General features: G+C 53.3%; 1 protein-coding gene across 2 annotated transcripts; it reads right to left on the bottom strand.

The window, feature by feature from the left end:
- Positions 1-799: 799 nt before the first annotated feature.
- CACNG1 (calcium voltage-gated channel auxiliary subunit gamma 1) lies at positions 800-9,941 on the bottom strand. 2 transcript variants are annotated; one of them, XM_036342126.1, is made up of 4 exons: positions 9,595-9,941; positions 3,849-3,923; positions 2,025-2,162; positions 800-1,636 (listed from the first exon to the last, which is right to left on the bottom strand). In XM_036342126.1, exons 1-4 carry the CDS (start codon positions 9,827-9,829, stop codon positions 1,326-1,328), a joined length of 759 nt encoding a protein of 252 aa, XP_036198019.1. In that variant the 5' UTR covers positions 9,830-9,941; the 3' UTR covers positions 800-1,325. The 2 variants fall into 2 exon arrangements, with proteins under 2 accessions (XP_036198019.1, XP_036198020.1); XM_036342127.1 differs by having other exon boundaries at positions 800-1,552; positions 9,595-9,940.
- Positions 9,942-12,902: the final 2,961 nt, after the last annotated feature.

Genomic DNA, 12,902 nt, shown 5'->3' with positions numbered 1-12,902 from the left:
TGACCGACGCCCTCCTTGACCAGACCCGAGCCAGGCTCCGCTGAGCCCTCGTCTCGATTCCGCTGTGTAAAGACTTGAGCAGACACTGACAACGTTCCTAACAGCTCAGGCCGCACCCGTAGGATGACCTAGCCCCCCTTCAGTGCCCACCTGAGAAAACCCCTGAAAATGGGGCCTGTCTCCCGGTCCGCGGCAGGGGAGGAGCTCACTTTGATGAGTGCCAGTCAGCAAACCCAGATGGGTTTCACGTGGACCAGCCCTCCTCTCAGCTTTTTGCAATCTTCCTCTTCTGGGACTCACAGAGCCCCCGCCCGCCCTCCCTGCTCCCTGTCCTCCCTGGGCCGGCTCCTGCGGGCTGGGCGAGGGCAGCGGGGCTCTGGGAGGCGGAAGCGTGTGAGTCACGGCCCTCCACGGCGCCCTCCATGTCTAACTGCTAAGCCCCGCTTCCTCATGTTCTCTGCAACGACAACCCAGCATCGGCAATCAGACACTTGTGGCTGTGCGGCATGACTGCTGTGTTAGCACTTGGACGCCTGGCAGGCCAGCGCTCTGGAAATAAGCCCTCCTATTTTTAACACCCTTGCCTAGTTGGATGGTCTCTGGTTTCTGCCAGAGAAAACCCCAGGGCCCCGAGATGCACGCTGGAATTCAGAACGGTAAGTCTCGGTAAACAGGACCCCTCTCCCCACGTGTCCCCACGTGCGTCCCAGAGACCCCTTTCCCTTCTCCTCCAGGGTCCCTGCGGCCCCTGAGCTGCAGTCAGGGATCCTCGCATTTTCTACGCAAGACACAGGAAAAAGCAAGTTTTCAAAGAACTTTTATTTCAAACCACAGTCAGAAAATACCCAGTTAAAGATGCTTCTCCGGCCTCAGAGAAGGCGAGGTCGGGGTCAGCTCACCAAACACAGTGCGTCTTGTCGCCAAGGACCGAGGGGCTGGCTGCTTGCCCCGGAGGACACCCCGAGCTGGTAATGAGCACAGGGCGTCCCTGATCAGGCTCACAGGACAACGGCAGCCAGCCTATCAGACAGCTGGCGCCGTGGGGATGACTACGAGCTCCAGCGGGAGGTCGGGCCTTTGCAGACACCTGTGCACCTGCTGGGCCCGCCTCCTTCCCACCGAGGGCAGGTCTGGATCGTGTCCACTTGCTGGACTCCCCAGGCGCCTGTCGCAGCCCAGAGAGGCGCCAGGGGAGGGGAAGCCGCAGCAGCAGTGTGGGTCAGGTGGGAACAGGAGAGATGTGACGCTCCCGCCTCCTTTCTAGAATGTTCTGGGCTGGGCTTCCTGGGGGGAAAGCCCTGAGAGTCGCTGGGACCCCAGGAGGGCTAGTGCTCAGGCTCCGAGTCCATGCAGGACTCCCAGGGGTTCTGGGGCATGCGAGGCAGGGAGAAGAGCAGCAGGGCCAGGCCGCCCAGGAAGAGGAGGACGAAGGCGGAGCAGGCGCAGGCGAAGGACCAGGAGTAATAGTACTCGATCCAGACCGTGTCCTCGCTGTCGATCATGCGCTTCACCGACTGCCGCAGGACCTCCACCGAGACGAAGATGCAGAGACCTGAGGGCAGAGCGGGGACGCTCAGGGCCCCACCCGGCCTGTGCCCACTGTTGGCTGGGGCTTCCGCAGGGACAAGGAGGAGACCTGGCCGTGGGGGAGACTGTCTCAAGACTGGAGGTGCACATGGGGACCTGCAAAGTGACCCGTCTGCCTGCCTAGCGCACGACTCGCTCAACCTCAGGGTAACTGCGTTTCTTTCCTTCCTGTGTTAGTATTTGTTTGGATTAATTTAAAATGTGTTAGTGACGGGCATTGCTCTCAGTGCTTGTGGATTAAATGGACAAATTGCCAACATCTCCCAGACCCACTGAGTGTTGGTGAGTCCTGACCGAGTCTGCTCCTGCGTGGAGCCCGGGAATTTCCCCAGACCTACATCTCAAGGTTGGAGGGAGGATGGGGTGGCAGCAGCCCTCACCCTGGACATCGCGCCCCTGGCCCCGGGCTCACAGGCAAGTTCCCCCCCCCCCCCCACCTGCAAAGGCGTAGAACATGGATGCCGGCCTCAGCAGGTAGTCCCGCTTCTTGGTGAAGGACAGGAGCACGCAGATGGTTCCCATGATGATGAAGACGAGGCTGAAGATGGCGATGGCGGCGGCCGAGATGCTGTACTCTGCAACACACACAGGGGCCGACGGGCACCTCAGCAGTGGCCTCGTCCTGGCCTCGGGTCACCGCTGGCTGTGCCGCCAACCAGGTGAGTGACACTACCATGGGTTATGATTCCCATTGCACATGTGGGAAGACTGAGGCCCCGAGAGAAGAAATCACTCGCTCAAGTCGCACACGAGTAGAGACTCAATTCTAACTCCTGGGTTGCACGAAACTGCAACCCCTCCCCCAACCTCCCCACCGGGCAGAGGACTGGGAAGGGGCAGGAGGCACGTGGCTGGAGGCCTTTCTGGAGCAGAAACTTCCTGAGTGATGGGGCAGAAAGCAGCAGGCACTCGGTGGAGGGTGGTCTGTCCTGGACTGACAGCAGCCTCTGGAAGGGGGCTTGTTACAGAGCACGGGCGTGTGTGTGTGTGTGTGTGTGTGTGTGTGTCAGGTGTAAGCTTTGCGTGGTGTGTGTGTGTGAGACAGGTGTAAGATTTGTGTGGTGTGTGTGTATGAGACAGGTGTAAGATTTGCATGGCATGTGTGTGTGCATGTGGTGTGTGTGACAGGTGTAAGATTTGTGTGTGTGTGTGTGGTGTAAGATTTGTGTGTGTGTGAGACAGGTGTAAGATTTGCATGGTATGTGTGTGTGTGTGTGTGAGAGAGAGAGACAGGTGTAAGATTTGCATGGTATGTGTGTGTGTGTGAGTGTGTGTGAGAGAGAGAGACAGGTATAAGATTTGTGTGGTGTGTGTGTATGAGACAGGTGTAAGATTTGCATGGCATGTGTGTGTGCGTGTGGTGTGTGTGACAGGTGTAAGATTTGCGTGTGTGTGTGTGTGTGTGAGACAGGTGTAAGATTTGCATGGTTTGTGTGTGTGTGTGTGTGAGAGAGAGAGACAGGTATAAGATTTGTGTGGGGTGTGTGTGTATGAGACAGATGTAAGATTTGCATGGCGTGTGTGTGCGCGTGTGGTGTGTGTGACAGGTGTAAGATTTGCGTGTGTGTGTGTGGTGTAAGATTTGTGTGTGGGGTGTGTGTGTGTGTGTGTGTGTGAGACAGGTGTAAGATTTGCATGGGTGTGTGTGTGTGTGTGTGTGAGAGAGAGAGACAGGTATAAGATTTGTGTGGTGTGTGTGTGTGACAGGTGTAAGATTGCGTGGTGTGTGTGTGTGAAACAGGTGTAAGATTTGTGTGGGGTGTATGAGTGTGTGTGTGTGTTAGTGTTGCACCGGCATATAAAGATCTACCAGAGCAAATCTGTGCGTATGTGTGTGTACACCCACACCGTGTGCCGCCGTTCGTACATGTGCAGGTGTGGTTCTGTACCCATGACAGAGGGGTGCATGCGAGCTCCATGGCTCCTAGAAGACCCCAGAGCACATGTGCTCGGGGCTCCTGGACTCTGATGCATCTCCCCCCACCCCCTGCCCTCCTGATTCTTGGGGTGTGATCTATGGCGTGGGAGGGAATCAGTTCCCCACAGACTCTGACCCGCCAGCCGGAATACTGTCCCAGGGATGGTGAGCGCTTGTTCCATTGCCCCAGCCCCACGGACGGAGGCTGGGACACACCAAGGGTGGCAGGGCTCTTCTCACCAGGCGCGGGGAAGTCGGGCTTTTGCGCCAGATGATTTCCTGCCTCAGCGGTGTGACCGCAGTCACTTCTCCCCGCCCTCCCGGCTTGATGCCCTGGGCTCACCTTTCTGAGTGGTGAATTCAAAGATCTCTGAGCTCTCGCCTGGGTTGAAATGCCGGAAGTAGGAACAGTTTTTCTCTGCAAAGGAGGAGACAACCTGTGAGGTGAGGGAAAAGGGCCCATAGCTGAGGCAGAGGCTCGGCTGAGAGAGGGTGGTGTGATCCCACCAGGGTGGGCGGAAGGGACCTCTGGGCTGGTGTCTTCTCCCCAAACCCTCACCCTGGGCTGAGACAAATACCTTCCTCTGACCCTAAGACGAAAATGTCACCAGGTTAAGGGGGTTGCATAAGAGGCTGGGAGATCCTCGGGGAGCCAAGGCTGATTGAGTCAAAGGTACAGACAGCACTTGGGGACTGAGCCCATTAGGTAGATGGGGTAACTGAGGCCCAGGGCTCAAGTCATTTGTCAGGGGGGACAGGATACATGGTCAACAAAAGGCTACACAGTGGTTCATCCGATTATATCTGCCAGGGACCTTGGGCAATGTCTGGAGACATTTTTGCTGTTACAACTGGGCAGGGCTGCTAGTGGCATCTAGTGGGTAGAGGCCGGGATGCTGCTACACATCCCTCTGCACAGAACAGCCTCTTGCATCATAGAGTTCTCCAGCCCCAGAGTGCCAGTAGCGCTGAGGTTAAGAAACCCTGGATCCCACCGAAGTCTAGAGCTGTGTTTCTCAGCACCAGGCCCACCCTGACTCACTGGCTTTTCAAAAGCTTCCCAGGAGAATTCTGATGATCAGCCGCATTGGGAAGCCCTGCGCCAGGCCCCTTCAAATGCCCCGCAAAGTGCTCTTCTGAGTGGGCCACCTGGAGGGACTTGGGTGAGGGCTAGAGAATCCATTCAAGGGCCAAATGTGACCAGCAGGTTGTTTCATCATCGGACCCTCGACACCCGTGGCTGCAGAGGCAGCCCAGCCCAGCCCTTCCCCGGCCGGCTTCTCGGTCTCCCTAGTAACTATCAGGAAAGCGGAAGAAGACCTGCGGACAGTAGGATGTTCTTCGATGGGGGAGTAAAGGAAGGCCTCAGAACAAAGAAATTCGTGCTGATGTTAAGTATAATTTCAGGTATAATTTCTCTTCCGTTTTTCCTTTTCATCTCTCCTGTAACTAGACATACTATCAAATGAAAGGATAGTCCTATTGCATATTGAATACAGGTTAATATTATTTACTCTTGATTTAGGAAGTCGATGATTGGGTTATTTTATACTATCTTGTTTCTTTAAGAAAACTAAATCAAGTTGCTTTTTACTTGTGTGAGGCCCTTTATTGATTGCTTTTTCTTTATTGATTGTTTAGAGCCTCTGGTTTTGCATTCATTTCTTGACCTTCAGGTTGTCTTTGCATTTTCTTTTTTTCTTGAGTCCTCACCGGAGGATATTTTTCCTTTTTTTTTTTTTGGAGAGAGTGGGTGGGAGCGGGGAGACAGAGAGAGAGAGAGAAACATCAACATGTGAGAGAGACACGTCTATTGCTGCCTCCTGCACATGTCCCGACCAGGGTCGGGGATTAAGCCTGCAACCAAGGAGCAGGCCCTTGACCAGAATTGAACCTGGGACCCTTCAGTCCGTGGGCGGAAGCTTTATTCATTGAGCCAAACAGGCCAGGCTGTCTCTGCATTTTCACAAGGCCACGGACGGAGACGCGCCCGAGGTGCTGCCTTCATGTGGGTGCAGGCTTCCTTCTATCTGGCCCAAATCCTCTCATTGCCCCCGGAGCCTGTGGCCTCCCACTCCCCCCTCCTCCCCCACCTCAGGGTCACCGCTGCTCCCACGGTGGAGGAAGGAAATGGCCCCTGGAGACCAAGCCTGGCGTAGTGAGCAGCAGTGAATGTTCTGAGAGGTAAACCGCCCTCTCTTTGAGCTTCTATATTTAAATCGCTTTCCTTTTTATCTGAGTTACCTGGGGTGTCTGACACCGGTAAGTGGTGATGTCAGAGTCGAGCTGCTCTTTTCTCTCTCACAGCTTCCGGGGCTGTTTTAGAACATAATGCAGCCCTCTCATACTTGTTAGATTGTTCGCTATAGATTGTCTCCAGTCACTGCTTCAAAATGGCTGTGCTGTGTCCTAAGTCACCACAGGCCTCTCTCTGGACAAAGGAACATTCTGTTTCATTCTCTAAGGGCCAATTTCAGGCGTCATTGAAAACCCTCTGAAAAGAATTGATTGAATTCAAGTGTATTTCACAGCCAGCTGCTTCTGTGACTACTCGCCATCCTCCAGTTAAAGGCGTTTGGAGCAGGGAGAGGGCGGGGCGGGGGGAGGGGGCATGGGATGAAGGCCCAGCTATGGGCGGTTCTGGGGTGTCGAGGCTACTCTCGCGCAGGGCGTGTTCGGGTTGTCAACCCCAGGAGATAGACACCAGGCCCCATTTTGGACAAACCGCTGCTGACACTAGGCACTTGCTCAAAAGCTTTCTTAGCTCAGACACGGGGGGGACAGCATGTCTGGGAAGCCAGCCTGTGGATTCTGGGGGTGGGGGGATTTTCCCCTCAGTGGCCCAGGGGCAGTGTTCCTGTCCCTCCCCTCCCCAATTATATGCTCTCACACATGGCGAGGGGCACCCAGTGGGCAGGGCTCCCACTGAGGACATCTGGAAGTCTCAGCTTCTCTCTCACGTGGCTGAACTTAGGGCTTGAGGACAGACAGGCCAACCCTGTCCCCTCTCTTGGACTTAGCACGTGAGGAAGGCCTGGGCGGGGCATCTGCTCGGGGCCCCATGGCTGCCCACTGGAGACCGACCACAGGCTCCTCTGTGGGCCCTGATGGCCCCAGCACAGGTGGGGTATGTCAGACCCAGTGCTCAGTCTGGACACTTCCGGCAGCAACAAGATGCTCAGTTAGGACCAATCAAGCCAGGCCTCTGCCACTGTCGCTCAAGACTTGCCCAGCATCCTGCCACGGTAATTGTGTGAATTCGGTCAAATTACTCAACTTCTCTGTGCCTTGTTTTCCTTATCTGTAAGATGGGATGATGATAATAGTATGGACCCCATAGAGGATTTTGTGAGAATTAGATGAGCTAAAATATATGTCATCCCACTGCCTCTGACCTTCGTGGTTTTAGGAGGAAAAGTAGCTGTTTTTCTTAGTTAGAATTTCTTGTATGTGATGAGTCACTTGGTGCTCTCACAAGAGTCTGTCTTTATTTTTCGACTTATCTACCTTTTGGTTATGATGTGTCCAGATTTTGATCTATCCTACTTGGAGTTCATTAAGCTTCATGGGTTTCTAGGTGAATGTTTTCCATCAGATTTGGGAAAATGTTGACCATTATTTTTCATATGGACTTCCTGCTCCTCTCTCTCTCCTTCTTCTGGGAGTACCCTTAGGTGTATATTGATACATTTCATTCTGTTCCACAGGCTCTGTTCATTTTTCTTCATTATTTCTCCTGCCTGTTTCTCAGACTAGCTAATCTCACTTGGCCTATCTTTAATGTCATGGATTTGTTCCTCTACCTGCTCAGCTCTGCTATTGAACTCCTCTGGTGAATTTTTTCATTTCAGTTATGGTACTTCTCAACTCTAGGATTTCTATTAGACCCTTTAAAAATAATTTTTATCTTTATTCTCTACTTCATGAGACATCATTCTTAGCACACGAGGAAGGCCAGTGGTTTCTTCTAATTCCTTGAATATATCTAAAACAGGTGACTTAAAGTCTTGGTCTAGTAAGTCCAGTATCTGGGCTTCCTTAAGAAACTATTATTGACATTACTATTGTATAGGCCATGCATTTTTAGTTCTTTGCATGTCTTGAAATTTTTTAAAATTTAAATTTAAAACTGGAAAATTTAAACAATATAATGTAGCAACTCTAGAAATCATTCTAACCTTACCCAAGGATTGTTCCTATTTCTGTTTGTTATTGTTGTTTATTTAGTGACTTTCTGAATTAATTTTGTAAAGTCTATATTCTTTGTCATGTGTGGCCACTGAAACCTCTGCTCAGTTAGTTTGGTGGTCAGCTCACAGAGATTTCCTAAAATTACTGGAACGAATACATCTCCCAGTATGTACTGAGGGGCTCTGTGCTTAGCGGAGTGTGAAGCACTCCACTAAGCAGTATACATTTCCAGAGTTCTGAAAAAGTTTATTCTGATCATTTTCGCCAATGTTCACATTGTTTTTATGGAGAGGAGGATTTTTGGAGGTCTCACTCTGTCATTTTTTTTTTCTGATGTCATCCAAAGTTAATATGTAAAACACTTAAGACAATGCCTGGCAGGTAGTCCTCTATTTGTGTTTGCAGTTCTTATTATTACTGTTATTAATAATACATAAGGACATTGTATGCCCTAGCCGGTTTGGCTCAGTGGATAGAGCGTGGGCCTGAGGACCAAAGGGTCCTGGGTTTGATTCTGGTCAAGGGCACGTACCTCGGTTGCAGGCTCCTCCTCGGCTCGGGCCCTGGTTGGGGCATGTGCAGGTGGCAACCAACCGATGTGTTTCTCTCACATCGATATTTCTCTCTCTCTTTCCCTCTCTCTAAAAATCAATGAAAAAATATCCTTGGGTGAGGATATAAAAAAAAGGAACATGTATGAACTCTGTCCATCCCTCCAGGAAAGTGGTCCTGTAATGCACAGGCAGGGTGGGGGGAAGGAAAAGATGTTCATGTGCAAGAAAGGAGAGAGAGGAAGTCAAGAACACCCAGCAGCAGCCTGTTGGGGGTAAGGCTGTGCTCACAAGTATGATTCACTCAGGATCAGAGTGAGAAGGCACTGAGATAGACTGACCAGGTTCAAGGCCAACCCGTGCCTGCTGGTCCCCAGTGGCTGGCTCAGCCACCTGTTGCCAGCCTGTCTCTCCCTTGTATTAACTCAGCTCACCGCCCTGCTCCTCTGCTCTGCGAACTCACCAGACTTTAAAAGGCAGATGCCTCCCAGCACAGGTGGGCAGGACCATCCCAGTGCGTTTCTGGAGAAGCTGCCCTGCCCTGCCCTGCCCTGCCCTGCCCAGGGGAGTTGGCTGGATGATGCATCTGTTTACGGGCGTGCTCAGCAGTGGCTGAGGGGCATGGGCATCGGGGCCATGTGATACCCGTGAAGCACATGCTCATGCCATTTAAAGCCCTCAGCCCGGGGACTCGGTGTTTCCAAGACAGCTGGGTATTTATGAATCTTCCGAGTGTCCAGTGGGAATGAGCAAGGCGGGAGCCAGCGGGCGGGGAAGGAAGAAGAAAGAGGGGAGAGGGAGAAACAAGGTTTGGGCTCCTCTGTCCTCCCCCGCCAGACTGCAAGGTTTTGGGGGACTTGGCCTTGGCTCCCTGGAAGGGGAGGTTTCAATGAACACCCGGTCCGACAACAGAATAATTCTGAACGCCAAGTGGGATGCCGCACTCAGCCTGGTCCGTGCCGCCTCGGAGTGGCATTTGTCAGCACGGGAAGGGACTTTGCGTTGCTGAGCCCAAGCACCAGGGGAGGAAGCAGAGGCTGTGATGGGCCTTGTCTCCCTACCGCCCCGCCAATTGTCATGTTGGGCATCACGGGTAATGTGTGATTAGAGCGGGCTCTTTCCTGAGCTTGTACTGTATTTATTAGGGTCGCAGAGGGCTGTATGACTGCAGGGAGACTAGTCATCCCGACCCCGGGGGTTCTATACAGGGAGCTCCCCTTGCTGTGGTGCACAGCCTCATGCAATTCAGACCCCCTCTCCGGGCACAGAGGGCTGTTCTGAGCCACTTTTCCGGAAGGAACAAACAAGGACAGGAGGCAGGGATGAGGGACAGCATAGGTACGTTACCCCCAGGCAGGGTGATGGGTCCGCAGCTCTTGTCCTTGCTGCCGCTCACGATGATACTCTTGGTGCAAATCCGCCAGAGGCCGAAGTGGGCTGCCTCGCAGACGGCGCTGTGGTGCTCCACCTGGGGGCTCAGCACGGCCCAGTGGTCGGTCACCACGGCCACCGTGGCCAGCACGATGCCCACCAGGATGCAGAAGAGTGTCAGGCGGACCTTCAGCGTTCTGGTCTGGGACATGGTGGTCGCGAAGGAGTGGGTGCTCTGGGCAGGGTCGGGTGGCAGTGTCTCCCCAGGCAGGTGGCGGCCGGGCTGGGGTGGTGGCGGCAATTATGGTGCAGAGGGGCGAGGCTAAGTTTAGTGTGCTGGCCGAGCCAGAGGGGGCTGGCCTTGGGGCTGAGGGCCACTTGACAGGGCTGAGCAGCTGCCCACACGTGACAGGGGCCTGAGGGAGGCTTCTATTAATGCACATGCACAGGCGCGTCACCGTCACCGAGGATGACTTCGTCTCAGGTTTCAGGGCTTTCTTACCCTCTTGGAGCCAGAAATACCCGAGGGAGGGGTGGGGGGAGGCTCTAGCTGGTGACTGGAGACCTGTCGGAGCACCTGCTCGGGATGCCTGACATGAGCGAGGACGAGGGACACCGTGCAGCTGAAGGTCACTGCTGGGCAAGGGCGGAGACCCTATGGCTCAGGGGGCTCAACCTTCCGTTCTCACACGGGGCAGCTCTGTTACCAGAGTGGGGCGAGTGGGTCCTTGTCCTGGAAGTCTGGGGGGACCCAGGGTCATGCCTAGAGACAGCGTGGGGCTCCCCTGCCCGGGGTTTCCGGATCCCACGACCCAGCAAGAGCTTTAGCCCTAAGCCCCCACGACATCCCCAAACTACAGGGAGCGAAAGTGGCTCCTGAGCCAGCAGAGACCTGACTCTGCCCAGCATGGGAACGTTGTTTTCTCTTCAATTCTCCCATCCTCCCAGCTGGGTCCAGAAGAAAAACAAAAAACAACCGTCTGAGGCAAGCCTGTAACACCGTTCTGATCCTCACACGTCGAAGAAAGGCCCTCAGAGGATCGAGCTGTTTTTGCTGTAATGGTTTAGTATGACCTCTATGAATGGCAGGGAATACAGGTTTTCCAGTTATGTTTATATTCACAAAACAAGCTCTATGTAAGTCAAAAAGAACAGAAGTAAGCTGATTTACAGGTGACTACTAAGAGGCTAATGGTGGGTGGATATAGCAGAGAACTTGTGAAAGTTTGGGGCCAGCTTCTGAGAGGCCTGCCGCACCCCCCCCCCCCCCCCCCCCCCCCCCCCCCGCCGCTAGCCGATCTCCAGGCCCCGACACACCTCCTGGGGGCTGTCTCCTCTTCCTCAGGTCACCAGGTGGCTCGCTCTGGGTGTAGCTGAGGCTGATGCACGGCCAGGAGTAGACTCCTGAGCTGGGCAGGGCTTTGAGCTTCGAGATCCTGGCCTCAGGGTGACCGTGCTTAACGGAAAGATGGTCTGTGTGCGGAGAAACACGCGGGGCCCGGCCTTGGACTCACAGACCACTGATCATAGTGATGGCCGTAACAAGAGCGGGTCCTCAGTAAGAGCTTACCATATCCCAGGCGCTCTGCTGAGCTAATTTTCACACCTTCCCTCGGTGAGGGGGCAGGTCTGTGCCCAGCAGGGTCCTGAGCCCGCCAACCCAGCCAGCAAATGCATTAGAGATGGATGGCTCTTCCTTTCCAAGTAGTCTGTGTGTAAACCTAGCACGAGGCTGGCAGCACCAGGGACTGTAGGCAAGTCTATTCTTCTTCCCGTTCAATAAAGGTCCTTTAAATAGAACCTCCCACTGCCAGGCTTCCTGCTCGCCCCCCCTCCCCGCCCCCCTAAACCCTCCGCTCCAGGGCCTTATTGGGCCAAGAAGGGGGCCCTGTGGATGCCGGCATTTGCTGGGAGCTGGGGCTGGATACCGTCAGCATCCTCCACATCAAGCATGTCAAACTCGCGGCCCGCGGGCTGCATACAGCCCACAACGAATATTTTTGCGGCCCAGCCAATATAACGGTGTGAGCAGTTATTTACAATTATGAAAGGAAATATGTCTCCTGTCAGATCCAGAATTGCTGACATTCACCTTGGGTCAGTTTTAAAAGTATTCACTCTGAATAAGATTTTCCCTGAAGTAGGAAAGACAGTAGCAGAGAAGAGATGCCAAGTGTCAGGAAGAAAACATTAATTTTATCATTGTTCTTGTTCTTTTTTTTTTTATACTATACTTTTCAAAATAAACCCACGTTTCTATGAAAATTGAAGCTTTTGTTCTTTTGCGGCCCACGTAAACTTAAACCTCATTTACTTGGCCCGTGTTAGCCTTTGAGTTTGACATGCTTGCTCCGCATGGTCCTACCCTGTCCAGGCATCAGAAAGGACAGCTCCTTAGGGAGTGGGAACCAACCTGTTCCCACTGGAGTCGGCAACCTCAGGGTCAGATCCCTGCCCTGCTGGTGTCCAGCTGTGTGGCTTCCAGCCAGTCATCAACCTCTCTGAGCTGCCCTCCCCTCAGTTATAAAATGAGGGCAGTGGCGCTGACTGGGAGCTGCTGTATAATTAGAGATAACACATTTACCAGCTTCGCTCAGGGTAGGTGCCATGGACTGAATAATGCACCCTCCCCCCAATTCATATGTTGAAGCCCAAACCCCAGTGTAATGGTATTTGGAGATGGGGCTTTGGGGGGTAATTAGGTTTAGATGAGGCCATGAGGGTGGGGCCCTCATGATGGGATTAGTGCCCTTAAGAAGGAACACCAGCAAGCTTGCTGTCTCTTTTTCTCTGCCATGTGAGGAGGAGAAAGCCAGGAAGAAGACTCTTCCCAGCACCCAGCCATGCTGATCTAGGACTTCCAGCCCCCAGAGCTGTGAGAAAATAAATTTTGGTTGTTAAGGTCATCCAGGGTATGGTCTTGAGCCCGAGCTGACTAGTACAGTCGGCATCCAATCCAAGATGGCTGTTGTTATTATTATTTATAAACTGCAGATGGATCAGTATTCTCTAATGGGCCATAAGCTTCTGGAGGGTAGAGATGGCAAGACTGTATTATGTACTCATTCTGGGTCCCTCTGAGCCCAGGTTGGGATCTTCATAAATGTCTGTTTAATGACTGATGGATGGAAGGATGGACAGATGGACTGAAAGAAGGAGACAGAAACTCAAATAATTCACTCCACCAGATGATCCAAAGGACGTTTCTCTGTGACTCAAGGCCACGGGGACATAAGACATGGCAGCCAGGGCAGCCCTGGGACAGCTTGGACCAGTGGCTGATT

This window comes from Myotis myotis, unplaced genomic scaffold (genome assembly GCF_014108235.1).
Source record: "Myotis myotis isolate mMyoMyo1 unplaced genomic scaffold, mMyoMyo1.p scaffold_m19_p_17, whole genome shotgun sequence".
NCBI lineage: Eukaryota > Metazoa > Chordata > Mammalia > Chiroptera > Vespertilionidae > Myotis > Myotis myotis.
The sequence above is the reverse complement of the archived record's forward strand: the minus strand, read 5'-3'. Positions and strand labels throughout refer to the sequence as shown.

Excerpts from the sequence above, each read along its gene's own strand:
- CACNG1 (XM_036342126.1), bottom strand. The coding sequence starts at position 9,829 with ATGTCCCAGACCAGAACGCTGAAGGTCCGCCTGACACTCTTCTGCATC. Across the intron at positions 2,163-3,848 it reads TGAATTCACCACTCAGAAAG|AGTACAGCATCTCGGCCGCC; the intron begins GTGAGCCCAGGG and ends TGTGTGTTGCAG. Across the intron at positions 1,637-2,024 it reads CATGTTCTACGCCTTTGCAG|GTCTCCTCCTTGTCCCTGCG; the intron begins GTGGGGGGGGGG and ends CCCCACGGCCAG.